At 49.4% G+C, this 20,391-nt stretch overlaps 4 protein-coding genes across 4 annotated transcripts in view; 3 read left to right on the top strand and 1 right to left on the bottom strand.

Annotated features, from left to right (window-relative positions):
- The window catches only part of mast1b (microtubule associated serine/threonine kinase 1b), a gene marked incomplete at both ends in the record, with an annotated part of 77,632 nt that extends 70,455 nt beyond the window's left edge, over window positions 1-7,177 (top strand). The window contains 8 exons of the mRNA XM_080524045.1: window positions 1-128; window positions 840-1,099; window positions 2,485-2,697; window positions 3,149-3,378; window positions 3,588-3,710; window positions 3,847-3,983; window positions 4,466-4,653; window positions 5,406-7,177. The exon at window positions 1-128 is cut by the window's left edge and continues 33 nt beyond it. Of these exons, the coding sequence (XP_080380171.1) occupies window positions 1-128; window positions 840-1,099; window positions 2,485-2,697; window positions 3,149-3,378; window positions 3,588-3,710; window positions 3,847-3,983; window positions 4,466-4,653; window positions 5,406-7,177 (3,051 nt within the window). The remainder of the gene's footprint in view (window positions 129-839; window positions 1,100-2,484; window positions 2,698-3,148; window positions 3,379-3,587; window positions 3,711-3,846; window positions 3,984-4,465; window positions 4,654-5,405) is intronic.
- Window positions 7,178-9,787: 2,610 nt separating this feature from the next.
- Window positions 9,788-15,952, top strand: atg4db (autophagy related 4D, cysteine peptidase b). The gene is made up of 11 exons (XM_080524056.1): window positions 9,788-9,921; window positions 11,600-11,862; window positions 12,008-12,091; window positions 12,478-12,651; window positions 12,931-13,231; window positions 13,868-13,932; window positions 14,075-14,223; window positions 14,320-14,398; window positions 14,505-14,581; window positions 15,093-15,212; window positions 15,576-15,952. Exons 2-11 carry the CDS (start codon window positions 11,658-11,660, stop codon window positions 15,765-15,767), a joined length of 1,446 nt encoding a protein of 481 aa, XP_080380182.1. The 5' UTR covers window positions 9,788-9,921; window positions 11,600-11,657; the 3' UTR covers window positions 15,768-15,952.
- Window positions 15,953-16,810: 858 nt separating this feature from the next.
- LOC308150232 (galactose-3-O-sulfotransferase 2) lies at window positions 16,811-18,766 on the bottom strand (the record flags this gene model as incomplete). The annotated part of the gene is made up of 3 exons (XM_080523085.1): window positions 16,811-17,737; window positions 17,978-18,301; window positions 18,642-18,766. The coding sequence occupies 3 exons, from the start codon at window positions 18,764-18,766 to the stop codon at window positions 16,825-16,827; spliced, it is 1,362 nt and encodes a 453-aa protein (XP_080379211.1). The 3' UTR covers window positions 16,811-16,824.
- Window positions 18,767-20,181: 1,415 nt separating this feature from the next.
- Window positions 20,182-20,391, top strand: part of smarca4a (SWI/SNF related BAF chromatin remodeling complex subunit ATPase 4a) — a gene marked incomplete at its 3' end in the record, with an annotated part of 37,603 nt that continues 37,393 nt past the window's right edge. Inside the window, exon 1 of the mRNA XM_080524067.1 lies at window positions 20,182-20,225. The remainder of the gene's footprint in view (window positions 20,226-20,391) is intronic.

Here is a 20,391-nt window from a genome sequence, read left to right as displayed (position 1 = left end):
GAGCACAAGCCTCCGCCCGTCACCAGGCGGGAGCACAAGGGCCCCAGGGAGGACCGGGTGGCCAAGAGGGAGAGCCTGGGCAGCCTCACCCTGCGGGACAAGAGCTGGAGGACCGGCTCACCTGAGATGTGAGTCTGGACCCCAGACACGGGGCTCCCTGGCTAGAAACCGCCTGAAACTGCCTAGAAACCGCCTGAAACTGCCTGAAACTGCCTAGAAACAGGCTGAAACTGCCTGAAACTGCCTGCCTTCTGTCCAGTGTCATTGGCTGGAGTGACCTTGAGTAGCCTATCTGCAGTAGTTAGTTCATGTTGTAGGAGAAGGGACACCGAGCTGTTTAACTCACCAACTGACAGTTCATTCCAGAACACTCCTAACCGCCTAGAGTGCCAAGTGTTTTATGTGCCTAGGAACAACACTTTGATATTGGCATTGCATTTTTTGCGAATAAAGGCTGCGTTTGTAAAATTCTCTCTGGAAATTTCTCTCTATAAATTCTCTGCGCCGGAGCGCACACTGAGTTCAACGTCATAAAGGGACTGAGTCATTTGATTGGACGAGAGGCATTCCATGAACGCTGATTAGATTTCCAGAGCGAATTTACGAATGCAGCCAAAGTCACCCTTGGCACTCTAGAGCTTTGACAATTTGGGCGACTTTATTCACCCTTGGCACTACATGAGTTAAGTGGACCACTGATGAATAAAAAAGAATAAAAAATCTGTTGAAATGATTGCTGATGTTCTGATGACTCTATTGAAGTGTAGACAGACTGTAAGTAGTAGAAAGTACATGTTACCTGTTTACAACACTCTCCTGTGGTGTGCTGTGGTGTCCAGGAAGCGCCTGTCGTGCTCCGAGTCGTCCTTCACCGAGAGTGACTCCAGCCCTCCCTCTGGAGCCCGACGCCGCTTCTCCGCCCTCATGGACACACACCGCTTCGCCTCGCCGCTAGAAGGCGACCCTGAGCTGCCCGTCCCCACCAGGCAGCCGCCGGTGAAGGCCAGGGGGGTGTCTCTGGAGGGCGCCATGGGGACCACCTCCACCCAGGGGGACCTGAGGACCCCCCCCAAGGAAGGCAACGGCTTCACTGCTGGAGGTGAGGTCACTGGGGAGAGAGAGAGAGAGATGAAGGGAGGGATGGAGGGAGGGAGGGAGAGAGGAAGGGAGAGAGATAGAGAGAGAGACACAGAGAGAGAGAGACACAGAGAGAGAGAGACAGAGAGAGAGAGACAGAGAGAGAGACAGAGAGAGAGAGAGAGACAGAAAGACAGAGAGAGAGAGACAGAGACAGTGAGAGAGAGACAGAGAGAGAGAGACAGAGAGAGAGACAGAGAGAGAGAGACAGAGACAGTGAGAGAGAGAGACCGAGACACAGAGAGAGAGAGACAGCGAGAGAGAGAGAGACAGAGAGAGAGAGAGAGAGAGAGAGAGAGAGAGAGAGACAGAAAGAGAGAGACAGAGACAGAGAGAAAGCAGGGAGAGAGAGAGGGGGGAGGAGGGAGAGAGAGAGAGAGACAGACAGACAGACATGAGAGAGTCATGTCACTTTATCTTGCATGTGAGTCACGCATAGACATCAATGTGACATTTGGGCTGACAGATGAATGAAGGCACTTATGTGGGTAAGTTAGATTTCAGCCCTGAGGGGGGGAGAAAGGGTGTAACCAAAGAGGAAGATAGGAAGAAAATGAATAACTCCAAAAAAAACATTCAATCACGCGATGGCGTTGTGATCTTAGAGAAATACAATGTTAACGTTGTAACATTCTGGATAATCAATTCACTATAACTGCTTTATAGACCAGACCTTTAGAGCCCAGAACTGTACAGACAAGGCTGAGAGCTCTGACCTAACCCACTGTTGTTTCTATAATCTTATATCAATATAATAATAATAATAATAATACATTAGACATATATAGCGCTTTTCTAGACACTCAAAGACGCTTTACAAACTGAAAAGATCGAGTAGTAAAATGAAAAGAAACCAAAAAATAGATAAAAGAAAGTATAGGGGTCTAATACATTTTTAGATTACTAAATCTAAATCTAAGTGTCTTTGTAGGACAATCTACTCTGTATACTGCAATTACACCTAGATTTCGGGCGGAGAAGCGGCGAACAAGCAACGCCTCTCTCGACCAGCATTTTTTGAAAAGTGATGATTTATAACATACATATAACATATAACATATACAGTGTATATGTTATATATATGTTACGGTACATGTGGGAATACGGTACATGTGGGAAAACTAGGGTTAGGGTTGGGTGCTACGTCGACTTGGTACATGCTGGCATGTCTAACCCTAACCCTAACCCTAATCCTAACCCTAACCGTAGCACCCTAGCACCTAACCCTAACCCTAGTTTTCCCACATGTACCGTATTCCCACATGTACTGTAACATACATGTATATATAACAATATGCTGCCTGTATATGCTAGTAGCTGAGCCTCCGTCCTGCTCCTCTGTCTCAGACAAAGTGTTGAGGCCTGCCGACGCAGCAGGGGGCGCCACCCCGACCCCCAGCCCTGCTGCTGCTGCCTCAGGCCCCGCCGAGCCCCAGGGGCCCCGGGCCACCAACGACCTGGTCCTCCGGAGGGTCCGCCACCACCAGCCCGACTCCAGACCCGGGACCAAGGTCATCAAGTCGGCCTCGGCCACCGCGCTGTCTGTCATCATCCCCGCAGGTGAGGCGCTGTAGGACGGAGGAGAGACTGGTCCTGTCTGTCACAAACAACACATCCATTTCTAACTGGAAAATGTTTCATATTTTGTGTTTTAGTGATTTTTTAAGTGAATTTTTGGTGTGTTTTCTTATTCATGGGCTGAATGTACTGCTTTGACCTTCATTTGACTTATTTAGACTGTGTACAGCTGCATATAATGACTTTCTCAGACTTGATCGTTTTTCATTATTAGTATTATTATTATCATTATTATTTTTTATTTTTTTATTTTATTTTTTTATAACTCTCTAATCTCTGTCCCCCTCCTCTCTCTTTCTCTCTCCCTCCCTCTTTCTCTCTCTCTCTGTTCCCCCCTCTCTCTCTCTCTCTCCCCCCCTTTCTCTCTCTCTCTGTTCCCCCCCCTCTCTCTCTCTCTTTCTGTCTTCCCCTCCCTCCCTCCCCCCCTCCTCAGTGGAGCAGCATGGTACGTCCCCCCTGGCCAGCCCCATGTCCCCCCGGTCCATCTCCTCCAACCCCTCGTCCCGTGACTCTTCCCCCAGCCGGGACTACTCCCCCACGGTCAGCGTGGTGCGCTCCCCCATCACCATCCACCGCTCAGGCAAGAAGTACGGCTTCACCCTGCGGGCCATCCGGGTCTACATGGGGGACAGCGACGTCTACAGCGTACATCACATGGTCTGGGTGAGAGACATGTTTTTACGGATCGATCGAGCGGTGTGTGTGTGTATCGATGATGATGTAATCGTGTTTGTTGCCAGACGTTTGTTAGACGTTCTCTGTCATCGCGGTAGCTGTTTTTCTGCGGTTTTATTGACGGACCGATTCTGTCGTTCTTAGAGCTGTAGTTTGACCCAAGCGGTTTGATTGAGTGATGTTTTATCCAATCGCAGCACGTGGAGGACGGAGGCCCCGCCCAGGAGGCGGGACTGTACGCCGGTGACCTCATCACCCACGTGAACGGGGAGTCGGTGCACGGCCTGGTGCACACGGAGGTGGTGGAGCTCATCCTCAAGGTGAGAGAGGGAATATAGAGAATAAAAGAAACAGAAAAAAAGGTAGAATAATAATAATAATAATAATAATCATCATAATCATCGAGGGAAACGAATACGAGCGGGAAAGCGAACGTTTTCTTTTTGGTCTCGACAGAGCGGAAACAAAGTGACAGTGACCACCACTCCCTTCGAAAACACGTCCATCAAGATCGGCCCGGCCCGCAAGTCCAGCTACAAGTCTAAGATGGCGCGGCGCAACAAGAAGACCACGGCCAAGGAGGGACAGGAGAGGTACGCACGCTGCTCTGACCAGCGCCACGCTGTACCACCCCCGCTGTACCACCCCCGCTAGAACCTAGGGTCCCAAATAAGCTCTCTACACACAGGTGTCAGTGACTCACTTTGGTTTTTTATCTCTCTTTCTCTCTCCCTCTCTCTCCCCTCTCTCTCACTCCCTCTATCTATCTCTCTCCCCCCCTCTCTCCCTCTCTCTCTCTCCCCTCTCTCTGTCTCTCTCTCTCTCCCCTCACCCTCTCTCTCCCCTCTCCCTCTCTCTCTCTCTCTCTCTCTCTCTCCCCTCACACTCTCTCTCCTCTCCCTCTCTCCCCTCTCTCTCTCTCTCCTAACCTCTCTCTCCCTCTCTCTCTCTCTCTCCCCCCCCTCTCTCTCCCCTCCTCTCTCTCTCTCTCTCTCTATACCATCCCCACCTCTCTCTCTCTGTCCGTTCTCCGTTTCTCTCTCTCTCTCTCTCTCTCTCTCTCTCTCTCCTCCAGTAAGAAGCGCAGCTCCTTGTTCAGGAAGATCACCAAACAGTCCAACCTGCTCCACACCAGCCGGAGCCTGTCCTCCCTGAACCGCTCCCTGTCATCGGGGGACAGCCTCCCCGGTTCCCCCACGCACAGCCTCTCCGCCCGCTCCCCCACCCAGAGCTACCGCTCCACCCCCGAGTCCACCTACCCAGGTACGTACGTCTGGAGGGTTCTACCAGGTCAGTCTGGAGGGTCCTGCCCAGGTCAGTCTGGTTCTACCCAGGTCAGTCTGGTCCTACCCAGGTCAGTCTGGTCCTACCCAGGTCAGTCTGGTTCTACCCAGGTCAGTCTGGTCCTACCCAGGTCAGTCTGGACAGTCCTACCTACTCCAGGATGCCCTCTAGTCTCCACACTAGGTAATAGTCCACTAGCCCTCATCCTACAGCCCATGAAGACACCCCAGCATTATCTTCCTTTAAATCTGCACACACTCAACACTATGGTGTTCAAGCACCTTCAATGTCTTGGAAAAGTAACTTCACCTCAAGAAGTAGACGGTCCTGTAAGGTACATTACATTCATCCAGGGTTTTTCCTGCATAGAGAATCTCTGACGGGCCCCCATTCACGTTTTTTCCGGCCCATCTAAGGAAAATCTTCAATTCAGGCCCAGTGTTTCTAGCCACCAGAACTGACCATTTAACGGCTGTCTCCTGAGCCAGGAAAAACCCTGCATTCCTCTATCATGGACAGCCAGTACTGAACATTCAGTGTTGCTGCGATCGCCTGTTTAAGTGCTACTAGTATGTTAAGTATGTAGTATGATGTACCGTACCAGTCAAAAGATTGGACACACTTTTGACCATACACTTGTGTCCAAACGTTTTACTGGTACTGTAAATATAGACAGGAGTGTGAAGGAGGTGAAGTGTGACTGACGTGTGTGTCTTCTTCTCCTCCCCCAGTCAACTCCCCTCAGAGCAGCTCACCGGCCTCCAGCACCCCCAACTCCCCCGCCGCCTCCCAGCACATGAGGCCCAGCTCCCTGCACGGCCTCTCCCCCAAGCTCCACCGCCAGTACCGCTCGGCCCGCTGCAAGTCCGCCGGCAACATCCCCCTGTCCCCCCTGGCCCACACCCCCTCCCCCACCACCGCCTCCCCGCCGCCCCTGTCGGGCCACACGGTGGGCAGCTCCAACACCACGCAGACCTTCCCCGCCAAGCTCCACTCCTCCCCCCCCGTGGCGCGGCCCCGGCCCAAGAGCGCCGAGCCCCCTCGCTCCCCGCTGCTCCAGCGCGTTCAGTCGGCCGAGAAGCTGGGCGGCGGCGGCGGAGGCGGCGGCGGGGCTCCCCTCCTGCCCTCCACCTCTTCCTCCTCCTCCTCCTCCTCCTCCTCCCCGCTGGCGGGCGGGGTGTCAATGCGGAAGCACAGCCTGGAGGTCACCCACGGCGACTACCGGAGGGACTCCTTCCACTGCGAGCACAGCCTGCAGAGCCTGCTGGAGATGGAAGGGGAGAACATGCCCGCTCCGCCCTCCCCCTCCTCCTCCTCCTCCCCCTCTCCGCCCACCACCGCCACCGCTGCCGCCGGTGAGACGGGGGTCCTGAAGCCCGTGAGGAGGCTGGGGAGGCAGGAGTCGCCCCTGAGCAGGGACACTCTGTTCACGGGGAGGGAGAGAGGAGGCGGCGCCCCCCTCCTGACCGCCGAGGCGTCCGAGGCTCACGCTCACGACGTCCCGTCCGTCAGAGAGTACAGGAGCGGCGCCACCGCCGCCGGCGAGACGGCCAGGCACCCGTTTCCTCCCCGCGAGGCTCCGAAGAGCAGAGCGGCCGTAGGGGGGGAGGCCCAGTCCACTCCTAGCCCGGCCAGCACCCCCTCCACTCCAGGGACCTCCAGGTCCAGTCCTGCAGGGAAGCCTCCGCATTCGAGCTCCCCGGGCTCTGAGGTGGCGTCTCAACCCGCCGACAGGGCTCCGGTCTCGGGTACGTCGCCGCAGGGTCTGCTGCCCCAGGACCGGAGGCACCAGAGCGTCCAGACGGACGCCGCCTTCTCCGCAGCAGCCAGAGGCCAGGAGAAGAGCGAGGAGAAGGGGAAAGCGGGAGGAGGCCAAGACACAGTCGCCCCACAGAGGGCGGCGGCCACAGAGGTGACCAGGGCGAGTAGGGGGACGGAGATGGGAGCGGGTACCGTGAAGGGAGGGATGGGTGGCAGCGAAAAGGCGTCCGATACCAGGGTTAGAGGACCTGCTCCTCCAGTCCCAGCGCACGCCCCAGCCCCGTCGATAGCCACAGGCCCAGGCCCGGGTCCGGCCGCAACCAAACCCAGACCGGAGAAGGTGTCGGCCCCGTCGAGCTGCTACCGAGGGGCCCGGGAGGAGAAGACCTACCTGGAGGTGGTGGAGGAGAACCCCATGTCGCCGTCCTCCACCGCCGTGTCCCCCTGCTCTGTCAAGTCCCGGCCCGTCTCCCCCTGCGACAAGGCCAGCTTCGTGACCCATCTCACCACCGTGGCCAAGACCGTGCTGGGGCCGATGAAGATGGGATCCCAGGAGGGGGCCAAGGGGAAAGACACCCCCAAGGCAAGCGAGGAGAGGCGGGGAAGCTCTGCAGGAAAGTCCGAGGTTTCGTCCGGAGGCAGTCGACGGGGCGGGGCCCAGGTGACGACGTCAAGCCCCGCCGCCGGCTCAGCTCAGGCCGACAAGGCGAACGTGCGGAGTTCCACCAAGCACCACTCGTGAGCTGGGAGTGAGGGAGAGCAAGGTCGGAATTTCCCATGGCAACGTGGCACCCTATCAGGCACTGGCTGGACGTTCACCCCCCCCCCACCCCACCCCCCTCCCCAAAAAACTAAGGGAAAACATTTGAAAAACGCCTAAAAAAAACTAAAACACCAAATAGATGCGGACATGTAGATAAAACAAGAAGATGTGTGGAGGAAAGGTGCTTCAACTACTGTTCTCAAATTAATGGTATAAGGTGTGTTCTATGTATGTTACCGTGCACCACTATATGTGTATATAGTAGAAGCGTATGTCCTTTAATTGCATGTTCCACATTGTAAATGAGAGATAGAATATTTAAGGAGAAGAGGGGGGGGAAAAAAAGAAGAAATCATTAAAACAGACCTTATGGTAGTGAACACTGTGAACATTATGTCAACCACACACATAACACATGTCTAATGTAAACAGCATGTCAACATGTCCAGACGTTCCTGTCGACAGTACAGTACATGGGCATTACGCGTCAAAGTCAGCTCTGGTGCCATCTTTTAATTCAGCTGAAACACCACGGTCTCTCTCTGTCTCTCTCTCTCTCTCTCTCTCTCTCTCTCTCTCTCTCTCTCTCTCTCTCTCTCTCTCTCTCTCTCTCTCTCTCTCTCTCTCTCTCATCAAATAGTACCTCTTAAATGGTCGAGGCAAGAATCGCTGCATGAGTGTAACTTAAAGAGAGAAAAAACCACCGCAGCAGAATAGAGTCTGTCGTCTTTAATGATCCGTGCTGACGTGTCGCCAGGACTCAAATTAGGACCTGCTTGCTGTTTGTGATAACTGTGACTGACTGGGAGGGTAATCTATGTGAGGAGACGTTAAATAATCTGTTATGATGTGTTTTAAGGGCTGGATTAGGGGGGGGACGGGGACGATATGAACTTGCACAGGGACACTATGCAATGTGCTTTTCATGCCATTTCCTGTGTGTCCTACATTGTTTATGTTTACAATGTGCCCGTGACTGGATGGTAGTGGGGAGGAAAAAGGTTTGCAATAAGACAAGCAAGCAGACATATTGTTCCATGAAGTGTCTCCATTGACCCATGTGAAATTGTGCAATTCTTTTAGGTTCTTAAATGAGTACAGTGCTAGTGAATTGAAGTGTAAAGGAGGGGGCACTTCAATGTCTCAGTGTGTGCGTGCGTGCGTGCGTGTTTGTGTGTATGTGCGTGCGTGCGTGTTTGTGTGTATGTGCGTGCGTGTGTGTGTGTGTGTGTGTGTGTGTGTGTTCATGTAAGTGTGGTCAGATGAGAAGGTAGACGTAATGGAAGTGTGAGACTTCATACTCTGGCGTAGGCTAGGACTCTCTCTCCCTCTTCAATGTCTGCAAACGTAGCAGTGTATAACGTCATGTGTGAAGAAAAGTGCCAGTGTTTTAATTTAGGGATAAGGTGTTGTTTACAGTGATGTGTAGCCTAATCATATGCAAGTCCTATGTAGAATTCCCAGATGTGAGTGAACTCTTGTTAGTGACAGAACGGAACGTTTCCATGCCCAGACCTGTGTCAGACTGCCCCCTGGTGGCCACTGTAAGAGCGTTCTGAAAATGGATGGGGTCAAATGGCCATGTATATTTATTTCACAAACGAAGCCAGGATTTCATCAGAGCCCAGATATTAATATTGCATATCTTAGATTTTTTATATTGTTATGGACCTCTACTCCATTTTTTTGTTCAGGAATTCATTTGAATTTCATCTGCGCTGAGCCTAGATATGTTTCTATGTTACTAATCTTGATTGAATAAGAGGACCATGGTCAGTTTGTTCGTTTGTCTGTTTGTGTTTGTTTTTTCTCATAAATGCTGTGTATATTATGACCAACCGAGAAGGATGAATTTATGATGCTGAATACAGTAGATGTGGCAGAAAAGGTGTATGTAAAATGTAGTCCTTGAAATGTTCTACAGAGGAAACAAACCCTTCTTATTTGTTAAACGCCTGTATGTGTGTGTGTGTGTGTGTGTGTGTGTGTGTGTGTGTGTGTGTGTGTGTGTGTGTGTGTGTGTGTGTGTGTGTGTGTGTGTGAGTGTGAGTGTGTGTGTGAACGCAAAAAATTGCACTTTATTTTGTGTCAAATGTATCTATTATTTATTGAATAATGTGTCTATTTATTATGATTTTTAAAATTATTTATATATTCTTCTCAAATGGTTTATCTGTGCATTTTTCTTTGACATTGTTATTTAAATCTCTAAATTGCTACAGTGGAGAATCTACCAAATCTATGTGGTTGTCCTATTTTCTGCAGTTTTACTTCTGTCATTCCATAAGATTGAGAGTTGCAATATACCCCTATGGCCCCTTTCCATTTTGTCTGTGGTAATGACTTTTTTTATGACACTTCTCTCTATTCATTGTAGTCCATGTCATTTATTCCCTACTAGGCACTGTTGTGAAACTAATGCAAAAAAGCCTAAAGTGCATAATGTCTAATAAAATTCTGAGAGAATCCATCCATTCTTGTGTAGCTATTTTTTGTGGGAGGAACTAGTGAAGTGGAGAGATCACGCGTTAAAACTATTGGTCCTTCCTGACCAATCACGATGCCGATTTGGGCTACTGAGTAGACAAACAGGAAGTGAGACGCTAGATCACTTTTGTAATCTGGGATAAGGTTCTTTTTATAAAAGCACCCTGAGTTAGAGTCATCTTTATTGACAGTTGGCTTGTTGTGAACGACACAGGATGACAGATGTATGAATGAAGGTAAGAGGACAAATTGTTAATCCGCTAAGCAATGGAAAACTACGGCTAGCTTGTTTATCTGGTTAGCTTGCCATCTAATTAAGGGCAAAGGGGCATATTAAATATGATATTAAACCGGGTGTCAAATGAAAGCAAAGAGTTTATATGTTTGTGAAATAAAGTCAGAAATTACATTTACATTTCTCAGCCGTCTTCCTTCATAAACAGTGGGGATAAGAATTGTTATCAATGTACCTTTTTAGTGTTTTATATAAGTTGATAAAATAATACATTAATTGCCTTAATGAGAGTGTCTATTATTGTATATTGGTACCTTTGTTTCCCTATTTCATCATGTACAGAATGACACTCAAATCCAGAAATGCAGCTGCATCTGATGCTGTCAATAACTAAATATTCACTTTGTATATTTATCTTTAACATTTTGGGGCGAAACAGTCTAGATAGGATGAGACTAGACATGTTGACCGTTAATTTCTTGTATCTAACAGTGTCTCCAGTTATGGTTACACTGCCGTTTATGACACAGGAACTGCGTAGCCTACGGTATTGAAATGGTCTGATTGCGACTTTGTGATTTAAATGGTCTGATTGCGACTTTATCGTGTTTTTCAATAGTTTCAATAATTGATGATTTTCTGGGTAGTTGAAAGAAAGTGAAATAGGTTGGTTGGATGGATAGATGAGAGAGAGGATGGATAGATGAGAGAGAGGATGGATAGATGAGCGAGAGGATGGATAGATGAGAGAGGATGGATAGATGAGCGAGAGGATGGATAGATGAGACGAGGATGGATAGATGAGAGAGAGGATGGATAGATGAGAGAGAGGATGGATAGATGAGAGAGGATGGATAGATGAGAGAGAGGATGGATAGATGAGAGAGGATGGATAGATGAGAGAGAGGATGGATAGATGAGAGAGAGGATGGATAGATGAGAGAGGATGGATAGATGAGAGAGAGGATGGATAGATGAGAGAAGGGACGTAGGCTATAGAAAGATTTTTTTTTAAACTGAAGGCCTACCGTAACAACCAAGAGATAAGTGATATATAAGAGATATGACATATTTTCTCAACTCATTGTATCATATGATAGCTAACACCCACTCTTTCAGGCAGACATATTTTAATTTGGTCATTTGTTACCAAAATTCCCCAATGATGTTGTGTTTTTGGGGGGGGAAGGTAAACTATATGTGACATAACATTGAAAACCCATAGCTTAAGATACCTACATCTGTAACTGTATTATTTCATGACACTGATATTGCTCATAAACTACAATGTGGATAATGCTCCATTCATTTAATTAGGCCTACTTTCAAATAACTCACAAAGAACACCCGGAACTACATGTCTGAAATTCCTCTGATCACATGTAGGCTAAGTCACATGCCTTCAGTCTAATTCAATGGCAAGGTGAATTATGAATGTTTCTGTTGAAAATAAACATGCCTAGTTCCTGGATAGAGGACTTTATGTGAGACTACTCTACTCTACTCCAAGCCTCTCACTACTCATCCATAACTTTTTAGCCTAGCTATTTTGCCACTCCGCAGTTTTGAGGGGAGAACAATCGTCTAGTCACTAAGCAGTGTACCGTATCAGTCACAGACCATTTAAGGCCAAAACAACTCCCTATCCGGTATCCGCCCCCCTCCCTCTCCACACGCAGGTTGCTATGGCGATAAGGCGACGTCCACCACACTCAGTGTTGGCCAACCCCAGTTGTCATGGACCCCAGTTCTTCTTGTGAGGGCCGGTGCCCCGACGGTGAACAGTCGACCAGTGACGACTGGTTCCACCTCTCCACGGTGTCCCTGGGTAACCAGGGCTCTGAGGGAGGCAGGGAGGATACTGACGATGACCCGGAGGAGCCAGAGGAGAGGGGCAGACTCAAGTCCAAGCTGGTCTCTGCATGGAACACTGTCAAATACGGTCAGTGTACCTGAAACGTCTGTGTTCAGCACCCACACATTGACCCACACGTTGACCCACACATTGACCCACACGTTGACCCACACGTTGACCGGGCCTCTTTGGTTGTAGGTCATGTTGACTTGTCTTTTTTTCGTCCTCATAGGCTGGTCATTCAAGTCAAAGTCCCGCTTCAGTAAGACCTCTCCTCTGACCATGCTGGGACAGTCCTTCCTGCTCAGTCATGGAGGTGAGAGATGCCCTGGGAGATCTGCGTTTGATTTTTTATTTGCATACACACACCACAAGAAAGAAAGGCATTGTGCAAGGGAGGTGAAGAAAACCCTGTAGGGCTTGTTGAGAAACCTCCCCTATAAAGTGCTTAAACGTGTGTGTGTGTGTGTGTGTGTGCGTGCGTGCGTGCGTGCGTGCGTGCGTGCGTGCGTGCATGTCTGTGTCTGTGTGTATGTGTCCCTACCAATGTGGTATATGGAATGATATTGTCTCATTTTGAATTGTTAGTTTGCAGTTTGTACTGGCTAATGATTGTCAACAGCAGGTCTGGGTGTTGAAACCGAGACAGATCTGTGAGAGAGCTCCTCCTTCATGTCGAGCGTATCTTTCGTTTGTCACCAGTGGACAGGGAGCGTTTCCGCCGGGCCTTCGCCTCTCTGCTGTGGCTGACGTACAGGCGGGGGTTCTCACCGCTGGGGGGCTCCACCCTGACCACAGACAGCGGCTGGGGCTGCATGCTCCGCAGCGGACAGATGCTGCTGGCACAGGGGCTGCTGCTGCACATGCACTCCCCAGGTAAGAGCACTGATACACACACACACACGCACACACACATACATACACACACACTCACTCACAAACATACACACACATACATATACATAAACAGATACACACATACACACACGTACATAAACACACACACACACACATACATACATACACCCACACCTGGTTGCAATAACAGCTCTCTGCATTGTATTCATATCCTGTTGGCAATATCCAGAGTTCCACATTATATTATGTCACAGTCATGTCCGTTGTCACGTCCGTTGTCATGTGCGTTGTCTCCAGGCTGGACCTGGCCCTCCGGCGTCCATCTCCCCAAAGATGGCACAGAGGGCCTGGGCTCTCACCCCACCCCCCGCCAGGACAGTGACAGGACCGGTCAGCAGGGACCCAAGACGGTCCGTAGGAACAGCCTGGGGTCCCACCGGGACAGCCGGACGGAGGGCACACACACGCGGATGGTGTCCTGGTTCGGGGACGACCCCCGCTCTCCGTTCGGGCTGCACCAGCTGGTAGAGCTGGGCAAGAGCTCCGGGAAGAAGGCCGGCGACTGGTACGGCCCCTCCATCGTGGCACACATACTCCGGTGAGACCTTTGGAGAACCTAAATGTGACACGTTCTAATGCTTTGGTCCTCATGTCGGGATCCGATGTAACGATCAGACTCAATACATTTCCGCGTTGTTGAAAATCAATGACACATCGCTAGTCAACTAACACAGCTTGTTTTGTGACTTCCTAACAATGTAAAGTAGTGTTGTAGTTAACTAGGTAGCAGTGGGGATTACTCACCCGATCCCTTGCGTTTTAGTATTTTGGCTTGACTAGCGAGTCTGTGTTGTGATTCTCAACGTTGAAACGTAGTTCCGTGTTTCAAAAGAAAAGTCAGAACGGGGCAGCAGTAGCCTAGAGGTTAGAGAGGCCGTCTAGCAGTCGGAAGGTCGCTGGTTCGATCCCCGCCTCAGGAGGGAGCTGCGTGGGAGCTGGTGACTGGAGGGTTGCTGTGCCATCATATCTTAAGTGCCTACCACTGCCTTGAGCAAGGCACTTACTTAACCCCTAATTGCTCCAGAGGCACTGACTATGGCTGACCCTGTGCCTAGAGCAAAAAAAAAAAATCGTCATCTGCAATGACAAAAAGGTTGAATGTAATCTATAGTACTCTCCCTTCAGGACCATGCTACTATACCTCTTAGTGACGTGGAATATTTGTGTGTTACAGTAAAGCTGTGGCAGCGTCGGCTGAGGTTCCCAATCTGGCGGTGTACGTGGCACAAGACTGTACCGGTGAGAGACTCTTGTTATCTCCCCATCCTCCCTATTCGGCAATGCATCCCATCTACTTCTCGTAGTAGATGGTGTTTTTCAGATTTTTTTTTTTCTTCCTCCTGGCATCCCTCCCTCCCTCCTCACCCCCCTGTGTGTGTAGTGTACACCGGGGACGTGGTGAGGCTGTGCGAGCGACCTCTCTCCGAGGGCCCCACTGGACCCTGCCAAGCCTGGAAGTCTGTCATCATCCTGATCCCTGTTCGTCTGGGAGGAGAGACTCTCAACCCCACCTACATCGGATGTGTCAAGGTACATGTGACGTCACAGCCGCATACACACACACAGACACACACACAGACCTACAGGGAATGGAAAGCAATGCCTCCGATTCTTATCCGTCCATAGAATCTCCTCCGGTTGGAATGCTGCATTGGAATCATCGGAGGCAAACCCAAACACTCTCTGTACTTCGTTGGCTTCCAAGGTGCAGTAGTGTACGGTCCTCCTCTTTCATTCTGTTCCTACCCCCCCAACACTCTCCTTTCTGCCCTTCTCTTGCTCACTCTGGCGGTGTGGTTCATGTGTTCCAGACGAGCAGCTGTTGTACTTGGACCCCCACCTCTGCCAGTCCTCAGTGGACACCACGCAGGACAGCTTCCCCCTGGAGGTAAACAGAAGGGCTGACTTCCTGTTCTTCGGTTGCTCTGTGTTGTTCTTTCCCATGACCTGTCTGACAGTTATATTGATTATTATCACTTACAGGATACACTAAAACCAAATAGACAGGGTCAAAAGCATTTGTTTACATTTACATTTTTGGCATTTAGCAGACGCCTTATTCCAAAGCGACTTACAACAGATACGTTTGACTCAGTAAGTGAATCATCTATCCACCAGTCATAGCAGGAAAAAGTAATCTTTATATATATATATATATATATATATATATATATATATATATATATATATATATATATTATTACAAAGGAGAAACAGTACAGGGGGATAGTAGAGGTCTCATTTGTTGTTGCCAATACACACACACACACACACACACACACACACACACGTTTTCAGACCTTGTAAAACCTGGAATATTCCACATCCTCAACCCCAATCTCTCTGACCATAATGGGACCTCGCTTTACTTTCTGCTCTCTCTCTCTCGCCCCCTGCAGTCATTCCACTGTAAGTGCCCCAGGAAAATGGGCTTCAGTCGCATGGACCCCAGCTGCACCATAGGCTTCTATGCCAAGGGCCAGAAGGACTTCGAGTCTCTGTGCTCAGCTGTCAGCACGGTATGTGTGGCTGTGTGGAGTCATGGTCAGGAGAACGGGTTGGTTACAGGTTTCATCCCTGGACAGGATCCAGCTGTATACCCTTGAGAGATATGCTGTGAGATAAAGGAGCATGAATAGTGTGCTTTGTATCCGTAAAGAAGGTGTTTTGTTGTTCCAAAACATGTCCTTCTTTACGGTTACAAACACTCTGGCTTTTAGTGGGTTTGGTCGCAATGTTGCAAAGTTTCAAGTGAATTCTTATCGCCTTATTTAGTTAATGTCAAATCTTACAACACAGTCTTGCCTGTCAGAGAGAGAAAACGCGGGCATAATGGATCTCTTGTCGCGTAGTTGTCTAATACGTCCCTCTGTCTTCCCCAGGCTCTCTCCTCATCCAAGTACCCCATCTTCACCTTTTCAGACGGACACAGTCAGGTGCTGGACGGGGGGCTGGAGGAGGGGAGTGATTGGCCCTCAAACTCAACTGTCACTCGCATCCTGACCAATGGGAGGCTGAGCAGGGCCAACACCGGTGACAGCAGTAGCAGCATGGAGGAGTATGTATTACTATGAACACCTCAGAGACTGAACCTGCCCTGCTGAGAAGTGAACGTTGTTCACAGATCTACTCATGCACACACCTACGCAGCCATTGAACTGTGCTTCCATGGTGGCAACTACTGACAAGGACCAGCCCCACAGCACCAGCATCTATCCTCAACCTCCACAGGCATTACCTAAGGTGGTCGTTCTGAATAAAGCATGGCAACCATTACCAGCCAATGACCTTGTTCTCATGGTATTTATTGGTTTTAAGTAAGTTCTTTTTTGCTGGTTTCTAGTGGGGGGGGGGGGGGGGGGGGGACGACATATTGACATCTGATTGTTTTTAATTGAAGGTTTTTTTACATGATTCTTTTTTACAAAGATTTTAATATGATTAGTATGTTTTTGAGGTTGTTTCTTGCATTGGCTTTTCTTCCTTCAACTTAATTGTTTACTGTGTTACATGAAGGATAATACTTAGACACACACTGTACATTAAATAGAACAGCTCATGGTTGTGGGAAAAGAGACTACAGTATATCTGACTGGATCTCTATGCTCTGCTGAAAGCTACAAGCACTTACTTTCTTTCATAATTGTGTATACAGCTCTGTCCAATAGTCTACAAGCATGTTTCAACATTGGTTAAGCATCAGACTATAGGACAGGGTGACAGATCTGCTGTTTGACGTCATGTGACAGGATGTGTGCTGTGTGTGAATGGATTAGGAAATTGGATTCCGTAGGCCATGTGACGTACACAACGCCATGCTGTTAGGAATCAATTTGTTTTCCTTGGCAAAGTGTGTGGAATGATTTTTTTCCACAGGGTTGTGTGAGGTCTATACAAGGATCGGCTTGAAAATACTTCAGTTCATAAGATGCACATTCTCTCGATCTGTATGCGGTTGATATCGCCCTGTATTTTTTTCTGAATAAATATTCGAAATATGGAAAGTTAATGCTTTGAAAGAAAGTCTTTTGTAATGTTTTTTTTACATTTTATTTTCTATACACATTTTGTATAAATACCAAGAGTTGTGACGTTCAAAACTGTCAGTGTTGTGTTTTCTCCAATCACACCTTAGTCTGTAGGTGTGGACCTCATGTCCCGCCCGTACTGCTGGAAATACAGGTGCGAGTGGTACTGGAGCTCAGGCAGCACTAGCCGCACACAGAGACTCTGCTCCTGCTGCGTCAGGTTCCCTCGTAGCTCGTAACCCAGGACGGTGGCCGTGTCTGTCTGCCGGGGCCTGACCAGGTCCTCCAGCTCCCCCGGTAGCACCCCTTCCCTGGCCACACACCTCCGCCTGACCCTCTCCGTAGAGGCCCTCAGCTGCTCCACCTCCCTTCTCAGCCTCTCCACGCCGTACTGTTCCGCCTTCTCCCGGAACACCTGCAGGAAGAAGTCGTAGAGCAGCACGTCCAGGCTGTTCCACACTCGGAGCCTGGCCCGGGTGTCCTCGTCCAGCGGGGTGACGTCGGAGGCGGAGCGGGGGTTCAGGTGCACGTAGGCCAGCTGCTCGGGCTCCAGCTGAAGCAGCGCCCCCAGGAGGACCAGGGACTCGTCAAAGTGCTCGGCGATCATCACCAGCTGGAAGGCTTCCTCCAGTTGCGCGAGTTGAGCCGGCCAGGACACGTTCCACCCCTGGCTACTGAGGCCCAGGTCGAAGGTCATGGGGTTCCTGGCCAGGCTGTCCCTCGTCTCTTTGGGGTCCCAGTACGACTCCGGGGCTTCCAGGAAGACGGAAAGCGGCGACTTCCTGTTGTGCGCCGCATCGGCGGCCCTCTTGGCGTGGGTGAACGCCGGTACCGCCGAGGTGTAGTAGGTGAAAACGGACTCGAAGGTTCGAAAAGGGTCGCGCAGCAGGGTGGTGTAGACGGTGTTCCGCGGCATCACCTGTCTCAGCTCGTCCAGGTCCAGGCGCATGTGGCTGCAGAGCAGGTCAAACTGGGAGGAGCCTGGTGGGAGCTCGTCCACGAACTCTGCCCGAAACCTGGAACCACAGAGAGGGGTAGAAGGTGACCCACGTCCAAGCAACGAGAGGCATCTGTATGTCCACTCTGGGTATCCCTGACGGGCCCCCAAATGTTCTACAGGTGCACCCTTAAGTGGAACGTTGCAGTACAATAGATAGTATTCATCAAATGAATGAAAAGTCTTTCCTAGAGGAGATCATCTTAATGTAATGTTTTAATCACTAAAAGGAGCCAGTAGCCCTGTTGCCCATACATACTTATCTGGGTAGCTGAACTGGTAGGTGTAGTAGGGGAAGGCGAACGTGAGGCTCTCCCTTTCTCCTAGACGGAACATCAGGTTCTGGACGGTGCTGCTTCCAGTCTTGTGTGTTTTGAGGAAGGCGACAGGTATAGGGTTTTTCCTTCTCCTCTGAATGGTAAACTCACTGGGGTCCTGTTGAGACTGCAGCCCGAGCGTTGGAGCCTCCCTCCCTCTGTTAGGCTCTTGGGGGTTTTCGTGGGGCGGTGTTGGTCTGTTCTGAGCATCGCTCCCTCTCTCTTGCACAGGTCTTCTTTTGTGGCCTTTGTGGCCAAAAGAATGGCTTTTGGATAGGGAGAAATGGGGGATTTCAATTAAAAGGGTTAGAGGGTATGGTTAGGATGAGAACTAAAAGTATAAATAACAATTAACAAGAGCATCTAGGTTAAGTCTGTTTCTGCAGGACACTTTTACAGCTCACTGCCATGACCAAACACTTTCCATTAATCAATGCTCCTACATTGTTACAATAACCATTGACTCTAAACTGATCGATTGCAGTTTTGTGAGTGTATTAACTAAATCTGTTACAGCGGTAGATCTGCCAGCCAGAGACAGTTCAGACTGGTGGGTAGGGGAGTATGAGAGAAGGACACAAAGACACACAGACGTCTGTGTCTTACCTTGGATGCTGCAGAGACTGAGAAGCCAGGAGCCTTAGCAGCAAAGCCACACACAAGGTCAAGATAAGACCTTTCACACGGTGTCTCCAGAGTTGGGTGGACAACCAGCGGAGAGTCGTATCCATCGCCCACCTGGAACACTCTCTTCTGGAGCGTTCTCTCCTCCCAGCATGCCCAGATGCCAGGGCTTAAATAAACTGACCTCACCTCTCTCTCTAAGCTGGCTCAGTGAGATTTCAAGCAGCCACCCACACACTGCTCAAGTCAAGACAAGAGGATAATGACTGTTTTGGAGATTAGGAACTTTTCCTTTATGACATGATGTCGGCAGGATATATCAGTTTCTCAACTTGTCTTTATTGAGAGATGGCATTAACTGACTAACATTCATTACTAACTAACTAGTACAGCAAATTCCATGTATAATGGATGGTAAGTACAAAAAGCCAATCTAAATGTTTATTTAAAATTGACTAAATAGCAATAGAAATGGATGTCATCCAACCATACACACTTTAGGTGGAGCACTTTTACAAGTACAAACAGTAACGATAATGTATTCATTTGTTAGGGACAGACACAATTAAAACGTTCGTAAATTGAGTCAACCAATGTTTGTTGTGAATAGACTTCAAAGGCAGCGTGTTTGTAGTAAGCCTATATTAGTATTGAATGACGGGTATGGACACAAGCGGTGATGAAAGTGAATTCGAGACAGCGCTTGGGCTCATAGTGGCGCTGCTTTCCTCATCGACGTTAACGCACACTCATCCGATTGGCTTTGGTGCTTACATGTCAGTCCACTATTGGCTCATGTTAAAACCTGTAATAATCCTATCCCCATGGCGCAATCTCACATATGCAAATATTGCTCTATTTCGTTTCCAAACCTGTCTTTCATGGTCAGCCCTTTTAAACATAACGTGCAACCGTTGGGTACAGTCATACTGATTGAATATCCTCGGCCTTTACTGTAACAGCCCTGCTTATGCAACGTTACAACACAATGTTAAACGTGGCAGTGTTCTGCAGTAAATTATTCTCACATCTAAAAACACATTGAGATGTAGCTACGTCATAAATGCGTTCAATTGTATTCAAAGACTAAATCCCTTATCATCTCATTTCATCCCTCCTTATGTTGGCGCTACATTAGAACTTGTAGTAGATACACCCATCCCCCACACCGGCACACTGCGCCTACATTCCTCTCTGCAGCGGGGCCTTCATTGGGCATGCGTTGTGACTGCGTTCACGGGGGGATGAGCGTGTGGATGGGGGCGCTGGAGACTCGCTGCTCCTGTAGTCAAGGCAGTTCTCGGCGATAGAATCAGACTTGGGCTGCGTTCGTAAATTCGCTCTGGGTTCAACGTCATAAGCGGATCGAGTCATTTGATTGGACCAGAGGCATTCCATGAGTGCCGATCAGATTTCCAGAGTGTATTTACGAACACACCCAGAATCAGACGAAAAGGGAAGGGGGGGGCGAGAGGGAAAACAGCCAACTGGCTAGGTCGCTCTTTGTTTCTGGCTAGCTGAGGAAAAACGAAGGGACATAACCGGCTGAACGTCAATTTACTGCCCGTAAGTCAGCGGTGATTCGGTTATTTTTCATCAAAACGCTTTGTGAATGTCAATGTACTCGCCGTGAATATTATTGTTGTAAAATTCAATAGAGTTCGTTCGCTCTTATGGTCCGTGTGGTTTGAAGAACGGGAGCTAAGCTAAGCTAAGGGGAGAGGACCGACAT

This window comes from Nansenia antarctica (genome assembly GCF_963989245.1).
Source record: "Nansenia antarctica genome assembly, chromosome: 2".
NCBI classification, from domain to species: domain Eukaryota; kingdom Metazoa; phylum Chordata; class Actinopteri; order Argentiniformes; family Microstomatidae; genus Nansenia; species Nansenia antarctica.
Note: the sequence above shows the minus strand (reverse complement) of the source record. Positions and strands in the feature narration are given on the sequence as shown.

Excerpts from the sequence above, each read along its gene's own strand:
- atg4db (XM_080524056.1), top strand. The coding sequence starts at position 11,658 with ATGGACCCCAGTTCTTCTTGTGAGGGCCGGTGCCCCGACGGTGAACAG. Across the intron at positions 12,652-12,930 it reads GCTGCACATGCACTCCCCAG|GCTGGACCTGGCCCTCCGGC; the intron begins GTAAGAGCACTG and ends CGTTGTCTCCAG. Across the intron at positions 15,213-15,575 it reads TGTGCTCAGCTGTCAGCACG|GCTCTCTCCTCATCCAAGTA; the intron begins GTATGTGTGGCT and ends TGTCTTCCCCAG.